Below are 24,256 nucleotides of genomic sequence, written 5' to 3'. Positions count from 1 at the left end.
AAAGAAATATGTAAGTTGCCTTTTCAATTAAATTTTCTTAAGTAAAGCAGAAATTCTATTATGGGATGTCAGAAATCAGACAATCAGAAAGAAGAGTATATTAGGGAATATGAAGTATATTCATAGTTACATAGTTAGTCTGGCTGAAAAAAGACAAAATTCCATCCAGTTCAACCATAGAAAGAAAAAAGTTATAAACCTACACCCACAGTTGATCCAGAGGAAGGCAAAAAAACCAGCAAAGCACGATCCAATTTGCTCCTGCAGGGGAAAGATTCCTTCCTGATCCCCCGAGAGGCAATCGGATATTCCCTGGATCATCTTTCCCTATAAATGTTATATCCAGTTATATTCTGTGTATCCAAGAAAGAATCCAGGACTTTCCTACAGCAATCCACTGAGCTGGCCACAACCAACTCTTGAGGGAGTCTATTCCACATTCTCACAGCTCTTACTGTGAAGAAACCTTTCCGTGTTTGGGGATTAAATCTCTTTTCCTCCAGACATAAAGAGCGCCCCCTTGTCCTCTGTGATGACCTCAGGGGGAATGACTACACCGAGTTCACTATATGAACCACTGATGTACTATACATGGAGATCATATCCCCCCTTATGTATTATACATGGAGATCATATCCCCCCTTATGTATTATACAAGGAGATCATATCTCCCCTTATGTATTATACATGGAGATCATATCCCCCCTTATGTATTGTACATGGAGATCATATCCCCCCTTATGTATTATACATGGAGATCATATCCCCCCCTTATGTATTATACATGGAGATCATATCTCCCCTTATGTATTATACATGGAGATCATATCCCCCCTTATGTATTGTACATGGAGATCATATCCCCCCTTATGTATTATACATGGAGATCATATCCCCCCTTATGTATTATACATGGAGATCATATCCCCCCTTATGTATTATACATGGAGATCATATCCCCCCTTATGTATTATACATGGAGATCATATCCCCCTTATGTATTATACATGGAGATCATATCCCCCTTATGTATTATACATGGAGATCATATCCCCCCTTATGTATTATACATGGAGATCATATCCCCCTTATGTATTATACATGGTGATCATATCCCCCTTATGTATTATACATGGAGATCACATCCCCCTTATGTATTATACATGGAGATCACATCCCCCTTATGTATTATACATGGAGATCATATCCCCCTTATGTATTATGCATGGAGATCACATCCCCCCCTTATGTATTATACATGGAGATCATATCCCCCCCTTATGTATTATACATGGAAATCATATCCCCCCTTATGTATTATACATGGAGATCATATCCCCTCTTATGTATTATACATGGAGATCATATCCCCCTTATGTATTATACACGGAGTTCATATCCCCCCTTATGTATTATACACGGAGATCATACCCCCTTTATGTATTATACATGGAGATCATATCCCCCCTTATGTGTTATACATGGAAATCATATCCCCCTTATGTATTATACATGGAGATCATATCCCCCTTATGTATTATACATGGAGATCATATCCCCCCTTATGTATTATACATGGAGATCATATCCCCCCCTTATGTATTATACATGGAGATCATATCCCCCCTTATGTATTATACACGGAGATCATATCCCCCTTATGTAATATACATGTAATTCATATCCCCCCTTATGTATTATACATGGAGATCATATCCCCCCTTATGTATTATACATGGAGATCATATCCCCCTTATGTATTATACATGGAGATCATATCCCCCCTTATGTATTATACATGGAGATCATATCCCCCCTTATGTATTATACATGGAGATCATACCCCCCTTATGTATTATACATGGAGATCATATCCCCCCTTATGTATTATACATGGAGATCATATCCCCCTTATGTATTATACATGGAGATCATATCCCCCCTTATGTATTATACATGGAGATCATATCCCCCCTTATGTATTATACATGGAGATCATATCCCCCCTTATATATTATACATGGAGATCATATCCCCCCTTATATATTATACATGGAGATCACATCCCCCCTTATGTATTATACATAGAGATCATATCCCCCCTTATGTATTATACATGGAGATCATATCCCCCCTTATGTATTATACATGGTGATCATATCCCCCCTTATGTATTATACATGGAGATCATATCCCCCCTTATGTATTATACATGGAGATCATATCCCCCTCTTATGTATTATACATGGAGATCATATCCCCCCTTATGTATTGTACATGGAGATCATATCCCCCTTAATTTTCTCTTCTCAGTAGAGAATAAATTCAGTTCCTCTAATCTTTCCTCATAGCTGATCTCCTCCATGCCTCGTATCAGTTTGGTTGCCCTTCTCTGTACTTTCTCCAGTTCCCCAATGTTCTTTTTGTGAATTGGTGCCCAAATCTGAACTGCATATTCCATATATTCAACATATCATTTCCTTCAAATAAGCAAACCAGAAATCACACTATTTGTATAGATTTTATTTTAATTCTTCCAGCCGTGTCCAAACCCCAACATGACTCTTAAGTGAAATTGCAATTGGTGGTCACCAACTTTTCAATACAGACCGCATCTGCCTGAAACTTCCCTGTCAGTACTGCTGCTCATTCATTCTGTCCCTGAGGAGCATTGGTTGCCATAGGAACACAGTTAACTATCACATCACTTTATAAATGAATCTCAATTCAGGGCTCGCTGCACATTTTATTCCGTCGCTGAGCTCAGAATCTGTGTCAGGGGTCTCCAACTGCAAGACAAGAGAGAGAGAGAGAAAAACAATTAAAAGATGAGCTAATCCCTCAGACCCAGCTTTCCTTTTCTCTGGATTGAAGGGCTCAGCCTTTCGCAGTACCGCCTAGGCGAACGCCGGTCAGGAAAGAGTTAACGGCGGATGGCACCGCGCTGCCACTTAAACGAGAGGCTTACCCCGATCCTGCCCAAACACAGAAGCAGAACGCGCTCTTGTCTGGTCAACGGTGGCCAAGGGGAAGCAGGCGCCAAGGAGATGTCATGAAAAAGCAGCTTGGATTAATTGGGTCCCCTTACCGGAACGCTCTCCGGAGCCTGCCCCACGCCTCGAAGCCCCCTGGAAGATGAACAAAGCTGATCGGTTTCCATAGACGGCTTACGGTCCACCTCTGTACCAAACCATGGATCTTTCCTTTATGGCCGCTCAGGTAACATACATTTATTAAGTATCTTTGTTTATCCTTCTAATACGTTTATTAAGTATCTTTGTTTATCCTTCTAATACGTTTATTAAGTATCTTTGTTTATCCTTCTAATATGTTTATTAAGTATCTTTGTTTATCCTTCTAATACGTTTATTAAGTATCCTTTGCAATAGCAACTGTGATACATTCATGAAGTATCTTTGTTTGTACCACTGATACAATTATTATGTATGTTTGTACTTAAGTATCCTTGTACTAAATCTTTGCCTGAGATACATGTATTAAGTATCCTTTTAACCCGTCATGTATTTAATAAGTATCCTTTTAACCCCTCATGTATTTATTAAGTATCCTTTTAACCCGTCGTATATTTAATAAGTATCCTTTTAAACCGTCGTGTATTTATTAAATATCCTTTTAACCCCTCATGTATTTATTAAATATCCTTTTAACCCCTCATGTATTTATTAAGTATCCTTTTAACCCGTCGTGTATTTATTAAATATCCTTTTAACCCCTCATGTATTTATTAAGTATCCTTTTAACCCGTTGTGTATTTATTAAATATCATTTTAACCCGTTGTGTGTTTATTAAGTATCCTTTTAACCCCTCATATATTTATTAAGTATCCTTTTAACCTGTCATGTATTTATTAAGTATTCCTTTTTTACCACTGATACATTTATACGTGTCTTTGTTTTTGCCTCTGATACATTTAAAAGTATTCTTGTACTTAAGTATCCCTTGACCTTATATATTTATTAAGTATATTTGTACTTAATTGTCCTTGTACTTTAATCCGTGCCTTAGATACATTTATTAAGTATCCTTTTTACCTGTGATATATTTTTTTATTAGCATTCTTTTTTTTAAGTATTCTTTTGTTTACCGCTGATACATTTATAAGTTTCCTTTGTATTGTGATACACTTATTAGGTATTTTTGTTTTTAACCTGTAGCTCAACTGTATTTTATTGGCAATACCATTTCCCCAGTAAGGATGAGGAGGTGGCTGACTTGCTGGTGGTTTTGTTTAGCCTTCCCTCTGGATCAACAGTTTTTAGAACTCTGCTTTGCAACAGGATGAACCTGATGGACCAGGTTCAAATTTTTTCACCTTTTCATTTATATTTCTCATTACTTTTTAACAAGAACACCTTAAAATTATTATTCATTTAATACAGACTTTATACAGCTCCAACAGTTTGCACAGCTCTTTATAATATGGAAGTCAGTGCAGGCACAATACAGTTCAATACAAGAGTGGTAAGAGATGAAGACTATTCAAATGGCAGGAAAGTTAAACTGACTACAGATATAGATATAAAACTTATATAATAAAGTGGTTAAATTATGTTCTATCTATTTTTTTTATAAGTATAAAAACTGTATAAATTATATTTGCAAAAATATAATAATAATAAATATTATCAATTATTATCATATTCTTGCAAGTATTTATTTATGGTACTTATATATCGCTGTCAATTTACGCAGCACTTTACATATATATTGTACAGTCACATCAGTCCCTAACCCTCATGGAGCGTACAATCTAAGGTCCATAACTCACATTCATACATACACATACTAGAGACAATTTTTTAGATAGGAGCCAATTAACCTACCAGCATGTCTTTGGAGTGTACGAGGAAACCAGAGTTCCCGGAGGAAACCCATGCAGTCACAGAGAGAACATGCAAACTTCAGGCAGGTGGTGCCGTGGCTGGGATTTGAACCAATGACCCGAGTACTGCCAGGCGGAAGGGCTAGTCATCCATCCATCCATCCATCTATCTATCTATCTATCTATCTATCTATCTATCTATTCATCCATTCATCCATCCATCTATCTCTGTTCGTCCGTCCGTCCGTCCGTCCATCCATCCGTCTGTCTGTCTGTCTGTCTGTCTATCTATGTATCTATATATATGTGTGTATGCATAGATAGATAGATAGATAGATAGATAGATAGAGTATATATATCCAAATATATATATATATATATATATATATATATTTCTAAATATAAATGATCTAAGTATAAATTATATCAGCAAAAATATAATAATAAACATTATTTATATTTTATATTATTATTTTTATTATTATATTTTTGTATATATATATATATATATACTTAATTTGTTTCAAATATAATTTATTTATATTTTTTATCAATAAAAATGTATAGAAGTTATATTTTCAAAAATGTCCTGATCAGTTGTAAGATATATATATAAATATGTGTGTGTGTGTATGTATACATATATACACAAATATATACACACATAAATATATACACACATTTGTACACTATATTCTATAGCAATGGAGGACACAAAGCTAGGAAACACAAGGCGGTGCAGCTGGCTACAGCAACCAATTAACTTGAGTTTTAGCTCACTTTTAAGCAATCAGAACAATAATAAGGCTGTCCCTGATTGGTTCCTACAGATCGCTGAGCTGTGCACAATACTGTAAATCACAGTCACGTAATGTATGTCACTTTGAGTTTCATAGTAGGTCACCATTGATTATTATACATCTGTTGATACATTCATTTAAACCCTTCCGCTGAGTTTGGGTAATGGCTGCCAGCGCTTTAGGGCTCCCTGAAATCAAATCAAATATTTCCAGCCCACGCCAGAGGCCACACCCGCCCTCACAAGGCTTACTGGATGATAACAACATAAATTATGCAAAAATGGGTATGAAAAAAAAATTGTAAGTAGATGAAATGGCGCGGCATTACTATTTCATATAACACTTTAGAGCTGTAAGTGGAATCTGTTGGAGAGAAAAGCGAACATTGACACTCAGCTGTGCCCTGAATGGATGACGTTTCCAATGAGATTCATTGATTTCCAGATTAATGTAGGAGTGGGATTTGGAATATGGAGTAGCTGCAGCCATGTTGAATAATTATCTGCAGCAGTTGGGTACAGAGAAGTCCCCCGAGCTTACAACTCCTCACAGGTTTCTCACATGGTGTCAGAGCAAATACATCCAGATGCTTTTATAGATCTAGAATCTGGAACTCTACGGAACTACAAGTCCCAGCATGCTTTCCCTGTGAGAGATTATTGGTCAGGGGCATCTACAGCAGCTATTGGACCACTGGTAGACTTGTAAGTCACCTGTATAATGTTGTTTTCTTTATCTAAGATGGGGAAGTCATATCTACTGTGTCGTGCATTTGGCGTTTCTTCATGTCTTCTATTTTTGTAACACAACATATCTTTAAAATGTATCCCTGGACAGAACTTCTTTTTATAGCTTTGAATGAGGCGGGCTTTCTCAATCTTTCTCCTTGGAGGAACCCTTGAAATAATTTGTAGGACTCTGGGAACCTCTGCTGAAAATCAGTGGGATCAGTGGTCACAAAAAAATGTAGAAGAAAACAATAATATGGCAACTGTAGAGTATCGGACTCCCACAATTGGTCAACAACCTTCTGCTCCTGCTGTAGTAATACAAATGAACAAAAAATGAACAGAGAAAATGAAAATTGTAGAACACTTCTGGCTGGTAGAAAATGAAAATTGTAGAACACTTCTGGCTGGTAGAAAAAAAATGTTCCCTTTACAGTGGTGGTCAGTGGAGATGTTCCCCTTTAATTGGGGTTCAGTGGAAAAGGTCCCCCTTACATTGGTGGTAACTGGAATTGTCCCCTTTTTATTGGAAATCTGTGGAAAAAGTCAATCTTACATTGCTGGTCATTGGAGATGTTTCGGTTTATTTGGGAATCGGTAGTAAAGGTCCCCCTTACATTAGTGGTCAGCGGAGATGTTTCCCTTTAAATGGAAATTAGTGGAAAAGGTCCACCTTATCTTGATGGTCAGTGGAGATGTTCCCCTTTAATTGTGAATCAGTGGAAAAGGTCCACCCTAACTTGATAGTCAGTGGAGATGTTCCTCTTTAATTGGGAGTCAGTGGAAAAGATATACCTTTACTTGATGGACAGTGGAGATGTTCCCCTTTAATTGGGAATCAGTGGAAAAGGTCCACATTAACTTGATGGTCAGTGGAGATGTTTTCCTTTAATTGGGAATCAGTGGAAAAGGTCCACCTTGCCTTGATGGTCAGTGGAGATGTTCTCCTTCAATTGGGAATTGGTGGAAAAGGTCCACTATACCTTGATGGTTAGTGGAGATGTCCCCCTTTAATTGGGAATCAGTGCCAAAGGTCCACCTTAACTTGATAGTCAGTGGAGACGTTCCTCTTTAATTGAGAGTCAGTGGAAAAGATACACCTTAACGTGATGGTCAGTGAAGATGTTTTCCTTTAATTGGGAATCAGTGGAAAAGATCCACCTTGCCTTGATGGTCAGTGGAGATGTTCTTCTTCAATTGGGAATTGGTGGAAAAGGTCCACTATACCTTGATGGTCAGTGAAGATGTTCCCCTTTAATTGGAAATCAGTGAAAAATGGTTCATCTTACCTTGATAGTCAGTGGAGATGTTCCTCTTTAATTAATGTTAATGTAAAATGACCCTCTTACATTGGTGGTCAGTGAAGATGTTCCCCTTTATTTGGGAAACAGTGGAAAAGTGCCTCCTAATATTTTCAGCCATTGTAGTGACCCTATACATTGAGGGTCACTGTAGAAGTAACCTCTACCACTTGATGTTAGTGGGTGCCCCCAATATTGGTAGTAGGTGTAAGTGATCTGCCATTGGTCAAGGAACCCCTGGCAACCTCTGAAGGAACCTTAGCTGAGAAAAGCAGAGCTAGACCTATTGTCAGAATTGTATTGCTATGTCCAGAATAGGTATCGAAGAAGTTCATGGAATCCTAATAATCAGTAATATTGCTGGATATCAAACCAATTCCTAAGGCTCCGTGACCCCGGTGAGGCCACTCTTGCCAGATAGGGTCACTATAACTCAGCTCAAACTCAAAATCCTGAACGAGAAAGATAGCATGAAGAGCACAGAACCCCAAATAAGTCCAAAGAACTTTTAAACATTCATCAAACAAATGACAAAACAAAAACCTTGGGGGTTTCGGGGGTCTGAATACCTCACCTTGATCGGGGCTTAGATGTTGTACACATTCTTTTAAGGACTCTAATAGCACAATTAATAAACTGAATGTATATGAAAAGTGTGGTGATACCCCAGATCCATTTCAGATAACCCGTCACTCACACAAACTTCGTATTGGGCTGTTTGATCCTATACAATGTCCAGGGGCAGACTGACCATTTGGAAACCCGGGCACTGCCCGAAGGCCCGGGGTCAGTAGTGGGCCCCATGAGATGCCCCTGGTACCTTTTTCATAGGCTTTTTTGAGTTTGGGCAAGGACACAGGGGTCCCATGATCCCTTATTGCCCGGGGGCCCCATGAGTTGTCAGTCCACCCCTGACAATGTCCAAGCCCTAATGAAGGTAGGGGGGTGTCAGATCACTGAAACATGATGGATATTTTTTCAATTATTTGACGAACGATTAACGTTTCCTCAGACTCCTTTGTGGTTTGGTATACCTCATGCCGTCTTTCTCTTTCAGGTTTTTTTTGCTGTCCATTTCCCTGTTAGGAGATTCAACCTCTCTATTTGTCCTCGTGAACATTGCTACTGAGAAAGAATGGGATTATTTGTTCTAAATGTTACAGTTGTCACCAGAACAGAAAAAGAGGGGAAATCTTCCAATGAGGATACCTTTTCCAGTGGCAACTGGAAGGCATTTCCACCTGTTTCGTTGACAACTGTCTACTAAAAGGGCAGCTACCCTCACTTTGGGGGTTTTCTCACCTTTCCTATTCTAACTTCAGAACATAAAGTGAAGGGAGGTCTCCTCAATAGGCCACACAGCAAAGGTTTTAACATCTCCTACTCGACCAAAAACAAAAATGTTTAGATTAAAGAAACACTTTAAGAAGGGGAAGGAGAGAAAGCAGCACCAAGCTGCCAATGGCATAGCAGGCAAAATACGATAAAATTGCACTTGCAAAAGTCACTTGAAACATGTATATAACAAGCTCCACTAGTGCAGAGTCCAGTCCCGGCAGAGACCTCTGAGGGATCTGGGCCAACCATTAGAAAACCGTCATGGGAGACTTGAGAAAGGAGCTGTCAAATGCCACAGATTCTGTGGTCAATCAGGAACACGTTTCGGAGACTAGACTACACCTGATGAAGGAGGCGTAATCTGGTTTCCAAAATGCGTTCCTGATTGGTCAAAAAGTCTGTGAGATCTGACAGCTTCATTGACAGCTCCTTTCTTGAGTCTCCCATGGTAGGCCCAGATCCCTGGCTTCCACAGCGGTCTATGTCGGGAATGGACTTTGCACTGGTGGCTCCACATGGAGCTTGTTATATGCCTGATTCAAGCCACTTCTGTGAGTGCAATTTTATTGCCTGTAGAATAAATCCGACAACACTTGGAGCCTCCTACTCTCCTTCCCCTTCTTCCATTGCAGCTTTCGGGTTCCCAGCCGTTCAAAGTGGCAGCCTAACTCCAGCCAGCTGTGTCAGCAAGACACTATCCACTAACTCACGGGTGTCAAACTGGTGGCCCTCCAGCTGTTGCCAAACTACAATTCCCATTTCAATTCCCATCTTGCATTGCAAGGTTGACAGTTACAAGCATGACTCCTAAAGGCAGAGACATGTTGGGACTCGCAACAGCTGGAGGGATGTCAGTTTGACACCCCTGTATTATAGCCAAGAGCTCTGTTTTATATATGTCTATGTACACATGCATATGTCTTTGCCCCTGATGACAATACCTGTGACAAAACATGTAGGGAGGAGCCATGTACACACGATACTGCGCATGCGCGAACGGCCGGTGGCCATTTTGGAAACTGGCAAGTTTGGATTTTTTTTTGCCAATCAATGCCCAATGATGTTTCGTTACATGTGAGCGCAACCGTACTTTAAATAAATGTTGTGATTTTGGTTTTATACTATGTGGAGCGTTTTTTATTTGCATGTTCCCCACTACGAGTCCAAGCGTCATCCTGAGTGGTTTAGCTACGCCAATTAAGGTCCATTGTTTGAAAGATCTTTTCTGCTCTTTTGGTGATCTGGAGGAGGATTCGAGTGACCGGCTTTCTGAGTTGTTTAACAAAGCGCGATTGACCGTGCCTAACAGGGGGTCACGCCTTTCTGGTGAGCCTTCTGTATGAGTGGTTGGTGACACAGCAACTGTCCTTGGATTTCTTTTGTTTCATCACAGCCTCTGGGACTTTTCCTTTAATTTTGAATGGATTATTTTTTCACACATTTTTCACTGTTTCCTATGATTATTTATCACTTTTTTAAGCGCTGCACTTTTATGTATTTAATGCATATAGCTTTGTCACATCGTTGCTCAATATTATTTGCGGTGTACCTACTCTCACTATACACCATTCAACCTAATTGCTTAAGACCATCCCTTAACCCCCCTGTCGGTATTCCCGAGTGTAGCTCGGGGTAAAGTTTCAGCACCACAAGCGGTAACCCCCCCCGAGCTACACTCGGGAATACACTGCAGCGTTGCTTCGGGATCTCTTCTGCACTTACCTTGTCCTGCGCTCCCGCGATGTCCCCCCTGCAGCATCCCCGGCCATCTCCTCCGGCCGATGCTTCTGGGTTCCGTTCCCTGCGACGTCGGGACGTACGGGGGACGGAACTGGCGGGAAATTTGAAAGTTTAAAAATTTGATATTCACTAAATTCACTAAAATCACATAGTATAACATTCCTGTATCAAACCATTTCTCATACATTTTGTCCCGAGTGCTTTGTCCGGCGCCCTGCCTGCATTTTTACTGTTCTTCCTGCCTGGAAACTGAGAAACGTCCCTGGCGTCCAAAAAGCGTCCCTTTAGGTCAGACGTGGTTTTAGACCGGCTAGAGAACAGCGATAGTAAATCAGAACCACTTGCAGAATTGAGTGATAATGATTCGTGGGGGAAATTCCTCATCAGACACTGAAAACGATTCTGCGACTGAGCTCAGTGATGTGCGAACTTGGCGCTATATTTCACATTTCAGTGTTTTTGGTTTGATTATATTATTGAATTACATTTATTATTATATTATTATTTTTTATGATTATTTATTATATTATAATTTATGATTTCGTGTTTCAAATTTTATCATCCCCGGGATGTTTGCTAGACTCTTGTTCGGACAGATTTCAGGGAGTTATTCCTAAAAATTACAGGCCTACAATAAAAAAACAACATATTTCCATGCAAAAAAAATTACCGCTTTGAGCACAGAAATATGGACATAATCAGACTGCTAGGGAGGTTAAAGAAACACTTTTGCCTCTTACTAACCATGTAATCCATATGTGTAGCAGAAAAGATGGTGGTCTTTTATGCCCCCACATGGGCGGCTGAGGTTTCTGTGATGAGAGCGTGCTCCCAGCTAAATGACAGAGCTGTCCTGCCAGTCACAGTATGTCACAGGATCTGGAAGTCAGTTTCCCATAGGAATGCATTGAAAACCAATTAATCCGTTCCGGAGGTCAGAAAACGTAAAAAAAAGTCTTTTATCTGTTCAAATCTCTTTATAAAGTGCACTTTAAAGGCATAAATACTGTACAGGGACATGGTTAAAAAACAATTTGCAAATGCACTGAAAACCAACTAATCTGTTCATATTGCGGAAAAAATTCGTAAACTGAGCCGTTATTTTCAATGGATTTTATTTGTAAACCAAAAATTATGTTAACCGAGGAGTTCGTAAACCGAGGTACGCCTGTAATAGGGGTACCGATACTTTCAGCCAAGCACTCGCCGATACTGAGTACCGATACTTTTGGACAAGCACTAACCGATACTGAGTACCGATACTTTTGGACAAGCACTCGCCGATACTGAGTACTGATACTTTTGGACAAGCACTAACCGATACTGAGTACCGATACTTTCAGCCAAGCACCCGCCGATACTGAGTACCGATGCTTTCGGCCAAGCAATCGCCGATACTGAGTACTGATACTTTTGGACAAGCACTAACCAATACTGAGTACCAATACTTTCAGCTAAGCACTCGCTGATACTGAGTAACAATACTTTCAGCCAAGCACCCGCCGATACTGAGTACCGATGCTTTCGGCCAAGCAATCGCCGATACTGAGTACCGATACTTTAATCCAAGCAATTGCTGATACTGAGTACCGATACTTTCGGCCAAGCAATCGCCGATACTGAGTACCAATACTTTCGGACAAGCACTAACCGATACTGAGTACCGATACTTTCGGACAAGCACTAACCGATACTGAGTACCGATACTTTCGGCCAAGCAATTGCCAATACTGAGTACCGATACTTTTGGCCAAGCAATCGCCAATACTGAGTACCGATGCTTTCGGCCAAGCAATCGCCGATACTGAGTACTGATACTTTTGGACAAGCACTAACCAATACTGAGTACCGATACTTTCAGCTAAGCACTCGCTGATACTGAGTAACAATACTTTCAGCCAAGCACCCGCCGATACTGAGTACCGATGCTTTCGGCCAAGCAATCGCCGATACTGAGTACCGATACTTTAATCCAAGCAATTGCTGATACTGAGTACCGATACTTTCGGCCAAGCAATCGCCGATACTGAGTACCAATACTTTCGGACAAGCACTAACCGATACTGAGTACCGATACTTTCGGACAAGCACTAACCGATACTGAGTACCGATACTTTCGGCCAAGCAATTGCCAATACTGAGTACCGATACTTTTGGCCAAGCAATCGCCAATACTGAGTACCGATACTTTCGGCCAAGCAATCGCTGATACTGAGTACCGATACTTTCGGCCAAGCAATCGCCGATACTGAGTACCGATACTTTCGGCCAAGCAATCGCTGATACTGAGTACCGATACTTTCGGCCAAGCAATCGCTGATACTGAGTACCGATACTTTCGGCCAAGCACTCGCCGATACTGAGTACCGATACTTTCGGCCAAGCACTCGCCAATACTGAGTACCGATACTTTGCGGTGCGATTTCTATTATTGGACGCAAATTACGCTGCCAAGAATAGCACGCATGAATGTGATTCCTGTCCATATCGCGTGCAGATTCCCCACTGCTCCTTTGTGAACCCAGACTTACCATACCCCGAGTTCACACAGGAGCAGTGCGGGAAACTTCCCTGCAGGCATTGCATGCTGAGTGGGGCAGGGATTTGAAATCCTCTCCTTGCACCAATGACAGTTCAGGCTAGAAAGCATCTGATTGATCAGCTGCTGACAACTGACACTCAGCATGGTATGCCTGCAGGGAGGTTTCCCGCACTGCTCCTGTGTGAACTCGGGCTATGACAAGGCAGGAGCAGTGGGGAAACCGCATGTGATTTGAAGAGGAATTGCATTATATTCAGTGAGAAGAACGCTCCTTACATGTGTGGTCATTAGGAAGAATTACCCCTTTACAAACAGCTAAAAAGATCATTGATGTCAGTGGGAACTTATCTGAGAGGCACAAATTGCTCATTGCTCAAGGAACCCCAAGAAACCTCTGGAGGAAACCTAGGGTTCCATGGAATCCTGGTTGAGAAACCCTGGTCTAGATGACTGGGTCAGAGCAGCTCCTATGGGATGTTCCCGGTCTGCAGTGGTCAAGACCGACCAAAAGTGGTTCAAGGAAGGAAAAAAATGGCCAACTGGAGACAGGGTCATGGGCAATCAAGGCTCATTTGTGGAGGTGGGAAGAGGGTCATTGATGGGGGTGGGGAGGGAAAGCTCATTGATGGAGGAGAGGAGGGAAGGCTCATTGATGGAAGTGGGGAGGGAAGGCTCATTGATGGAGGCTAATTGATGGAGGTGAGGAGGGAAGGCTCATTGATGGAGGTCAGAGGGAAGGCTCATTGATGGAGGTGGGGAGGGAAAGCTCATTGATGGAGGCTAATTGATGGAGGTGAGGAGGGAAGGCTTATTGATGGAGGTCGGAGGGAAGGCTCATTGATGGAGGCAGAGAGGGAAAGCTCACTGATTGAGGTAGGGAGGGAAGGCTCATTGATGGAGGTCAGAGGGAAGGCTCATTGATGGAGGTGGGTAGGGAAGGCTCATTGATGGATGCTGAGAGGGAAGGCTCACTGATTGAGGTAGGGAGGGAAGACTCATTGACAGAGGTAAGGAGGGAAGGCTCATTGATGGAGGTGGGGAGGGAAGGCTCATTGATGAAGGCTAATTGATGGAGGTGAGGAGGGAAGGCTCATTGATGGAGGTCGGAGGGAAGGCTCATTGATGGAGGTGGGGAGGGAAAGCTCATTGATGGAGGCAGAGAGGGAAGGCTCACTGATGGAAGTGGGGAGGGAAGGGTCATTGATGCAGGCTAATTGATGGAGGTGAAGAGAGAAGGCTCATTGATGGAGGTCGGAGGGAAGGCTCATTGATGGAAGTGGGGAGGGAAGGCTCATTGGTGCAGGCTAATTGATTGAGGTGAGGAGGGAAGGTTCATTGATAGAGGTCGGAGGGAAGGCTCATTGATGGAGGTGGGAACTGAAGGCTCATTGATGGAGGCGGAGAGGGAAGGCTCACTGATGGAGGTAGGGAGGGAAGACTCATTGACAGAGGTGGGGGGGAAAGCTCATTGATGGAGGTGGGGAGGGAAGGCTCATTGATGGAGGCTAATTAATGGAGGTGAGGAGGGAAGGCTCATTGATGGAGGTCGGAGGGAAGGCTCATTGATGGAAGTGGGGAGGGAAGGCTCATTGATGCAGGCTAATTGATGGAGGTGAAGAGGGAAGGCTCATTGATAGAGGTCGGAGGGAAGGTTCATTGATGGAGGTGGGAAGGGATGGCTCATTGATGGAGGCGGAGAGGGTAGGCTCACTGATGGAGGTAGGGAGGGAAGGCTCATCTGGCATGTGGGGAGCAAAAGTAGAAGAGCTTGGGAACTCAAATTGCTGAAAAAGTTAATTATGGTTCCGATAGAAAGGTGTCAGAACACACAGAGCATTGCAGTTTGTTATGTATGTGGGCTGTGTAGCCGCAGATTGGTCAGGATGCCCATGCTGACCCGTGTCCACAGCCAAAATAACCTGCAATGGGCATGTGATCATCAGAACTGGACCACAGAGCAATGGAAGAAGGTGGTTCAAGAATGGTTTGAGGAACACAACATTGAGTTTGAGATGTTGACTTGGCCTCCAAATTTTTCAGATCTTTAATCCAATCGGGCATCTGTGGGATGTGCTGGAAAGACAAGTGCGATCCATGGAGGCCCCGGCTCACAATTTACAGGATCTGATACTGACGGCTTGGTGCCAGATATCACAGCATATCTTTAGAGGCCTACTGGAATCCATGCATCAACGGCAGTGCCGGAATGTGGTCATCCAGTACCGGGACGTGGTCATCCAGTGCCGGGACGTGGTCATCCAGTGCCATTACGTGGTCATCCAGTGCCGGGACATGGTCATCCAGTGCCCAAGGCAAAGATGACAAACTTCATGATGTGCATGCTTATGGGGATCTAATGCCCAGCATTGTCAAAATCACTGCCATGGTCAATACTCAGCCTTGTCATAGAAGGAAGGCACCCCCATCCCTATAGTAAACTATCGCGCCCAGGGCAGCCGCCCCTCCTGCCCACCCCTTGTCCCGGACCCGCTCAATGGGTTATGGCGGGTGCTCATAATGGTATGACTGATCAGTGTATTGGTTCTTGAGTTTTGATACACTTTAAATGTCTTTTGTTTTATATTACTTTACTACTCAACTGGTTAGCAGTATTGCTTTGCAGAGCTGAGGTCCTGGTGGGTTTCATTCCCAGTGGGGACGCTATCCGCATGGAGTTTGTATGTGTGTGCTTAGCTTTTCTCTGGCTGATCTGCTGTCTTTTCTCAACCAGCAGTGGATAATTAGCGTTCTACTAAACTGGTGTGTTCTGAATTTCCGGCTCAGGGGCCCAGATAGCAGTCATAAAAAGCTGCCTGAAATGCTCAGCAAGACGGGAACTGGTTTCCACCCAATGTGTGTCGCGATTGGCCAGTAGAGGCCACTATTCTTCGTATTCCATTTCCAGCCAGCTTGCCAAGACACAACTGTTCCCATGGCCTTTGGGTAAGGCATCGAGTATCTCTACTTGGCATGATAACCTATGAGTGTAGAGCAGCCATCCATTACATCCAAGGTCAGAAAGAACCCCTTGGGGCTACATATACATCATACTCTACAGCAAGTCAAGTTCAGTATCCTTTCAAAGCATTTTCAGTTGCTTTGACTTGCTTCTGAGTTGCTTCGGTCTGTCTTTGCTTTGCTCAGGAAATGGCTTAATTAGTTTCTCATTTTCATTGACTTGTTATGGTAATAATATCAGCTCAATGCAAACGCAATGAAGAGTCCAGCATGAGCAGATGCTGGAGAGAGAAACCAAATGACAGCCTCTTCTTTCTCTATTGGGACTTTATTGGTGAGATCCCGGCACTGAGTTCTCAGGTCTGTACACCCGCTGTGCCCATTATGAGGGGTTCCCGCCATCCCTGTGCCGAGTTCTCGGGTCTGTACACCCGCTGTGCCCATTGTGAGGGGTTCCCGCCATCCCTGTGCCGAGTTCCCAGGTCTGTACACCCGCTGTGCCCATTGTGAGGGATTCCCGCCATCCCTGCGTCGAGTTCCCGGGTCTGTACACCCGTTGTGCCCATTGTGAGGGGTTACCACCATCCCTGCGCTGAGTTCCCGGGTCTGTACACCCGCTGTGCCCATCATGAGGGGTACCCGCCATCCCTGTGCTGAGTTCCCGGGTCTGTACACCGCTGTGCCCATCATGAGGGGTACCCGCCATCCCTGTGCTGAGTTCCCGGGTCTGTACACCCGCTGTGCCCATTATGAGGGGTACCCGCCATCCCTGTGCTGAGTTCCCGGGTCTGTACACCCGCTGTGCCCATTATGAGGGGTACCCGCCATCCCTGTGCTGAGTTCCCGGGTCTGTACACCCGCTGTGCCCAATATGAGGGGTTCCCTCCATCCCTGTTCTGAGTTCCCGGGTCTGTACACCCGCTGTGCCCACTATGAGGGGTTCCCTCCATCCCTGCGCTGAGTTCCCGGGTCTGTACACCCGTTTTGCCCATTATGAGGGGTTCCCACAATCCCCGTGCTGAGTTCCTGGGTCTGTACTCCCGCTGTGCCCATTATGAGGGGTTCCCACCATCCCTGTGCTGAGTTCCTAGCCACCACATCTAAGGACTGATAAGCTGCAAATATGACATTTTAATTTCAATTCTCCCTCTCCATATTGTAATTTTAATACTGAAACTTTTAACACGTATGGTTTGTGTATACTGATATAAGCTTTGGTTCTCATAAAAACAATTTTTTGAAAATATAACCATAAAAGAGAGAGATCTTCTAAAAAATAAGATATATATCTATCTGTCTATATACAGTGTGTATATGTATATACGTATATGGTTTTTTTTTTAGAAGATCTCTTTTATGGTTTTATTTTCAGTAAAAAATTTTATGGGAACCAAAGATACAGTCATGGCCGAAATTGTTGGCACCCTTGATATTTTTCCTGAAAATCAAGTATTTCACACAAAAAAGGTATTGCATTAACACATGTTTTGCTATACACATGTTTATTCCCTTTGTATGTATTGGAACAAATATAAAACAGAGGCAGAAAAGCAAATATGACATAATGTCACACAAAACCCCAAAAATGGGCTGGACAAAAGTATTGGCACCCTTAACTTAATATTTGGTTGCACACCCTTTGGAAAACATAACTGAAATCAGTCGCTTCCTATAACCATCAATAAGCTTCTGACACCTCTCACCCGGAATTTTGGACCACTCTTCCTTTGCAAACAGCTCCAGGTCTCTCTTATTGGAAGGACACCTTTTCCCAACAGCAATTTTAAGATCTCTCCACAGGTGTTCAATGGGATTTAGATCTGGGCTCATTGCTGGCCACTTCAGAACTCTCCAGCGCTTCTTTGCCATCCATTTCTGAGTGCTTTTTGACGTATGTTTGGGGTCATTGTCCTGCTGGAAGACCCAGGATCTTGGACGCAAACCCAGCTTTCTGACACTGGGCCCTACAGTGCGACCCAAAATCCTTTGGTAATCCTCAGATTTCATGATGCCTTGCACACAGTCAAGGCACCCAGTGCCAGAGGCAGCAAAACAACCCCAAAACATCATTGAACCTCCACCATATTTTACCGTAGGTACTGTGTTTTGTTCTTTGTAGGCCTCATTCCGTTTTCGGTAAACAGTAGAATGATGTGCTTTACCGAAAAGCTCTATCTTGGTCTCATCTGTCCACAAGACGTTTTCCCAGAAGGCTTTTGGCTTACTCAAGTACATTTTGGCAAACTGTAGTCTTGCTTTTTTATGTCTCTGTGTCAGCAGTGGGGTCCTCCTGGGTCTCCTGCCATAGCGTTTCATTTCATTTAAATGTCGACGGATAGTTCGCGCTGACACTGATGCTCCCTGAGCCTGCAGGACAGCTTGAATGTCTTTGGAACATGTTTGGGGCTGCTTATCCACCATCCGGACTATTCTGCGTTGCAATCTTTCATCAATTTTCCTCATCCGTCCACGACCAGGGAGATTAGCTACAGTGCCATGGGTTGCAAACTTCTTGATAATGTTGCGCACTGTGGACAAAGGCAAATCTAGTTCTCTGGAGATGGACTTGTAACCTTGAGATTGTTGATATTTTGCCACAATTTTGGTTCTCAGGTCCTCAGACAGTTCTCGTCTCCTCTTTCTGTTGTCCATGCTTAGTGTGGCACAGACAGACACACAATGCAAAGGTTAAGTGAACGTCTCTCCTTTTTATCTGCTTTCAGGTGTGATTTCTATATTGCCCACACCTGTTACTTGCCCCAGGTGAGTTTACAGGAGCATCACATGCTTGTAACATTCTTATTTATCCGCAGTTGTGAAAGGGTGCCAATACTTTTGTCCAGCCCATTTTTGGAGGTTTGTGTGACATTATGTCGAATTTGCTTTCTTTCCTCCCTTTTTTTGTTTTGTCCCAATACACACAAAGGGAATAAACATGTGTATAGCAAAACATGTGTTAATGCAATACGTTTCGTGAGAAATACATGATTTCCTGGAGAAATATCAAGGGTGCCAACAATTTCGGCCATGACTGTAATTTGTGTATATATATATATATGTATGTGTGTATGTGTGTATATATATATATATATATATATATATAGAGAGAGAGAGAGAGAGAGAGAGAGATTTTTGGGAATGAGGGGGGACATAGTTCTGGGGGGGGGGGGACAGTATGTAATGACAACAGGTACTGGGGTGTGCTGCACGGTCTACCAATGCTAACTACTGGGGGATCTATTATCACTAGAGTGGATCATTTTTTGTGGGGGTAGAGGGTGTCTAATGCTGCTGGGGAGGTCTATTGTTGCTGGGGGAGAGCCCTATGTTGCTAGGAAGGATCTACTGTTGAAGGAGGGGTCTATTGTTGCTTGCTGCTGCAGGGTCTATTAAAGCTGACTACTGGGAAATCTGTTGATAATGCTGGGGGTCTATTGTTGATGGGAGAATACTTTGCTGCAGGTGGTTCATTGATGCTGGGGGGATCTATTGTTGATGGGAGGGTACTTTGCTGCAGGTGGTCCATTGTTGCTGGGGGGGGTCTATTGTTGCTGGGGGGATCTATTGTTGATGGGAGAGTACTTTGCTGCAGGTGGTCCATTGTTGCTGGGGGGGGTCTATTGTTGCTGGAGGGATCTATTGTTGATGGGAGGGTACTTTGCTGCATGTGGTCCATTGTTGCTGGGGGGGGTCTATTGTTGCTGGCTACAGGGGATATTTTATTGCTTTTCTTGTTATCAATAACACCACAAAATTATATTTGGTTCGGTTTTCTCTAAAAGAGGTAGTACTAGAAAGTGGGTAAGGGGAGAGAGGAGAACCAAGGAACGGTGATTGAAGGTGGGCAGGGGGCAGAGACAAGAGGTGGGTCAGAAAGGGGGAGTTCCTGAACCTATCCTCTGAGAAAAAAAAAGCCCTGCATATATATGTTAAAAAAAAAGTGTGAGCACGCTGGCAACTTCAGCACCCAGATCAGGTATAATAACCAGTTGTCAACGCGTTTCACGCTGCTTTAAAAATCCCCTCCCCCAAAAAAAAAATTGAGCACTATTCTGCACACTCATCCCCAAGTATAAATTCCATTTGCAAGCCAAGATTCTTCCCAAACAAAAAAGTCCCCTCTCTCCCAGTACAATCCCCCCCCCCCCCCCCCCCGAATTTCCCAACCTAGCACAAATCTTTGACAGACTCAGACTTGGTGGCCCTGTAAGGGATGAAGTTCCTGAAGGTAGCTGGAGGCAAGTGTAGGGATGTGTATCTGGAGAGGGCTGGGGGTCTCTCTAGGAGGCTGGGGACTTTCCAGAGGCAATGTGGGAGACTTGAGTGCATGGCGGGGCTGGGGTGCACTGTGGGTCAACGTAAACAGGTGCTGCAGCAACCAACCGGCTAGAAACTAAGGATATTCAAAGAAAGAAGTATGAGTATGTCACCAGGACACCAAAGATTTCCAGAATGGGTCTAAAGCTTTATTTAATGATCCCATCAAGGTTACAAAAGTGACTTTTTTGAACCTAGCATAACCTCTTTATTAGGCATGTGATGTCGGGAGCACTATGGGGAGCTGGCAGTTGTGCAGCAATCTAGGGGGCACTGCAGAGGGAATGGGGGCAATGTGGGAAATTGGGCAGCACTGTAGGGGCTGAGGGCATTTAGGGTGCCTCATGGGCACTGTGAAAGGTTGAAGGGCTATGTGTCCCACTTTGGGAGGCTGGGTGGTACTATAGGAACTGGGAGGAGCTGTAGCAGGTTAGGGAATTTGCTTGAGGCTTAGAAGGAGGAAGGCCATGGCCCGGTATTTGAGAACCACTGCTTTAGGGAATAAAGGAACATGTGATTTCCTCCCAGGATGCAGTGTTCAGATTTCAGTGACCAATCACCAGATCCAAACATTGCCATCAAGGAAGAGTCTACACAGGGTTTGGAATCTCAGCCCCGATGGAGGAACTGAGCAGTGGCATACAAGAAGGTAAGTATAAGTAAAGTACAGGTTGGGCATCTGTCTTTTTGCCCTAAATGTCCATCCAAACTCACTAATATATATTGCCCCCCTCCCAATGCATTTTCCATAGACATCACCTTGCAGGACCCCTTTATCAGACATGTGATGATGGGGGCACTATAAGGTCTGGAGATTCTGCAGCAAGCTGGGGGACACTGTTGAAAGTTGGGCAGCACTTCAGGGGCTGAGGGATCTAAGGGGGCCTGGGGGGCACTGTGAAAGGTTGAAAGGCACTGTGTCCAACCTTGGGAGGCTGGGTGGTACTATAGGAACTGGGAGGAGCTGTAGCAGGTTAGGGAATCTGCTTGAAGCACGGAAGGAGGGTGACCATGGCCCAGTGGGTGAGAACCACTTCTTTAGGGAATAAAGGAGCATGTGACTTCCTCCCAGGATGCAGTGCTTAGATTTGCATGGCCAATCACCAGACCCAAACACTGCCACCAAGGAAGAGTCTACACAGGGTTTGGAATCTCAGCCACGATGGAGAAACTGAGAGGTGACATACAAGAAGGTAGGTATAAGTAGGGCAGGTGTCGGGCATTTGTCATTTTCCCTAAATGTGTCTCTAGATTCACTGCTATATATTCCCCCAATGCATTTTCAATAGACATCACCTCACAGGACCCCTTTATCAGGCATGTGATGATGGGGGTACTATGGAGTCAGGGGGTTCTGCAGCAAGCTAGGAGGCATTATGGGGCCAGGAGGTTCTGCAGCAACCTAGGGGCCACTGCAGAGGGCTGGCAGCACTGTGGGAGGTTGGGCAGCACTTTGAGGGCTGTGGGCTCTTAGGGGGCCTGGGGGGCATTGTGAAGGGTTGGAAGGCACTGTGTTCCACTTTGGAAGGCTGGGTGGTACAACAGGAACTGGAAGGAGCTGTAGCAGGTTAGGGAATCTGCCTGAGGCCTGGAAGAAGGGCGGCTGCAGACCGTAGGTTGAAAACCACTGCTTTAGGATAGTGTGTGACTTCCTCCCAGGAAGCAGTGCTCAGATTTGAGTGGCCAATCACCAGATCCAAACACTACCACCAAAGAAGAGCCTACACAGGGTTTGGAATCTCAGCCCCAATGGAGGAACTGAGCTACAGCACACAAGAAGGTAAGTATAAGTGTGGGAGGGGCATCTGTAAGTTTTCCCTAAATGTGTCTCTAAATGCACTGCTATATATCCCCCCCCCAATGCATTTTCCATAGACATCACCTCGCAGGACCCCTTTATCAGATATCTGATGATGGGGCTACTATGGGGTTTGGAGGTTCTGCAGCAAGCTGGGGGGCACTGTGGGAGGTTGGGCAACACTTTGAGGTCTGAGTGCACTTAGGGGGCTTCATGAGCACTGTGAAAGGTTAAAGGGCACTTTGTCCCACTTTGGGAGGCTGGGTGGTGCTATAAGAACTGGGAGAATCTGTGGCAGGTTAGGGAATCTGCTTGAAGCTGCCTGTGGATCCTATGGGAACGATGTCTGGTCATTTGAAGGCCAGTGTTGCACTTATATCAAAAAGAATCCAATACAGCGCTGTATAATGGCAAGAAAACCATGTGTACCACTTCAAATATGGCCGTATGTGTACATGCATGCGTGGTGACATACGCCCTAGCTCCACCCGACGCATTTTGTCAGAGGTGACGTCATCAGGGATTAACCTTCCTGGCGGTAATCCCGAGTGTGGACCGGAAGTGGCAGCAGGTACCTGTCAAATTTGGGTACCCGCGCCCCAAAGATGCCAATCCTTAATGGGGAGCAGGGGAGCAGTCCTTAAAGTGGAACTTCCCCTTTTGGGTGGAGATCTGCTTTAAGTGAGTTATTCCTAAGTATTACAGTCCTACAATATAAAACAACAAATTTCCATGCAAAAAAAAGAAGAGAGGTCACAGCCCGATGGTTGAGAACCGCATCTTTATGGAATAAAGGAGCATGTGACTTCCTCCCAGGATGCAGTGCTCAGATTTGAGTGGCCAATCGCCAGATCCAAACACACAGGGTTTGCAAACTCAGCCCTGATGGAGGAACAGAGCGGCGGCATACAAGAAGGTAAGTATAAGTAAGGCAGGGGTCAGGCATTTGTCATTTTGCTCTAAATGTGTCTCCAGCTTCACCCCAATATATTTTTCCCCTGATGCATTTTGCATTGACATATATGGAAACGCATTAAAACGCATGCCAACGTGCGTCAATGCTTATTAACGTGCATTGTCTAACTATTTAATGTGTGTTGCAATGCACTTTATCTTGAATGTTGATATGCATCATAAAGCTCATTGACAGACGTCTCAACACACGGGTTGAGATTCATTTACATGCGTTTCCATTGTTCTAGTGGTTTCAATGGAAAACGCATAAAGCAAAAATGAAGGGTGTGAATCCAGGATGAAGCTCTGTTCAGTCAGCCCGTTCAGATCTGAGCACATCTGCGGTTTCCTGGAAAGCGTTGGCAGAAAACGCAATGATTTGTTCTGAAAATAGTAGCAGGATCTGGAGACAGATGTAGGGGGCACGTGTCAGCGCACAGCACAGGTTACTTTACACAGATATTCCTCTTGCAAACAACTGCGTCTAGGGAATATGGGGGAGCCATTGTCTGGGGGCTCATTCACACCAGGGGCTTGGAGCTGCATTCATCTCTGCACAAACATAAGGTACAACATGCATCAGTGCTTCACAATGGACCGTGGTGCGTAAAGTTATATTTAAGTGTTCTTCTATGGTGACCACTTCCTGTTATCTCACATATATATTCTTTTTTTTTTTTAATTTAAATATTTATTAGTTTTTCATATTATTACAAAATTCCATGAGAAAAGACACAATACATATAAATAATCATTACATTTCTACTTTGCCCCTTCCAATTACTTCTTTTCTTTCCCTCCCCTCCCAACCCATTCCTACCCCCCTTCCCCCTCCCACCCCGCTGCAAGATCTCCAATCTCTCAAGGCCCAATAACTTTAAATAACTTCCTAGTTTAAAATTTTCTATATTTCTCTTTCAATCCTGATTTTTCCCA

General features: G+C 43.7%; 1 protein-coding gene and 1 long non-coding RNA gene across 3 annotated transcripts in view; one reads left to right on the top strand and one right to left on the bottom strand.

Annotated features, from left to right (window-relative positions):
• Positions 1-2,508: 2,508 nt before the first annotated feature.
• Positions 2,509-24,256, bottom strand: part of LOC149454211 (uncharacterized) — a 40,245-nt gene continuing 18,497 nt past the window's right edge. Inside the window, exons 1-2 of one of the 2 annotated variants that reach the window (XR_016314352.1) lie at positions 4,846-4,963; positions 2,509-2,789 (exon numbers count right to left, since the gene is read on the bottom strand). This is a non-coding gene — a long non-coding RNA (uncharacterized LOC149454211). Of the gene's footprint in view, positions 2,790-4,845; positions 4,964-24,256 lie in introns of those variants that run through there. The other variant, XR_016314351.1, reaches the window with a different exon arrangement.
• CUNH14orf132 (chromosome unknown C14orf132 homolog) overlaps positions 2,740-24,256 on the top strand; it is a 68,195-nt gene continuing 46,678 nt past the window's right edge. Inside the window, exon 1 of the mRNA XM_089687681.1 lies at positions 2,740-3,219. Coding sequence (XP_089543807.1) covers positions 3,193-3,219 — 27 coding nt within the window. The 5' untranslated portion in view covers positions 2,740-3,192. The remainder of the gene's footprint in view (positions 3,220-24,256) is intronic.

The sequence above is a fragment of the Staurois parvus genome, unplaced genomic scaffold (assembly GCF_062004578.1).
Source record: "Staurois parvus isolate SC_StPar_1 unplaced genomic scaffold, SC_StPar_1.0 ptg000433l, whole genome shotgun sequence".
Lineage (NCBI taxonomy): Eukaryota > Metazoa > Chordata > Amphibia > Anura > Ranidae > Staurois > Staurois parvus.
This window is presented reverse-complemented; position numbering and strand designations above follow the sequence as displayed.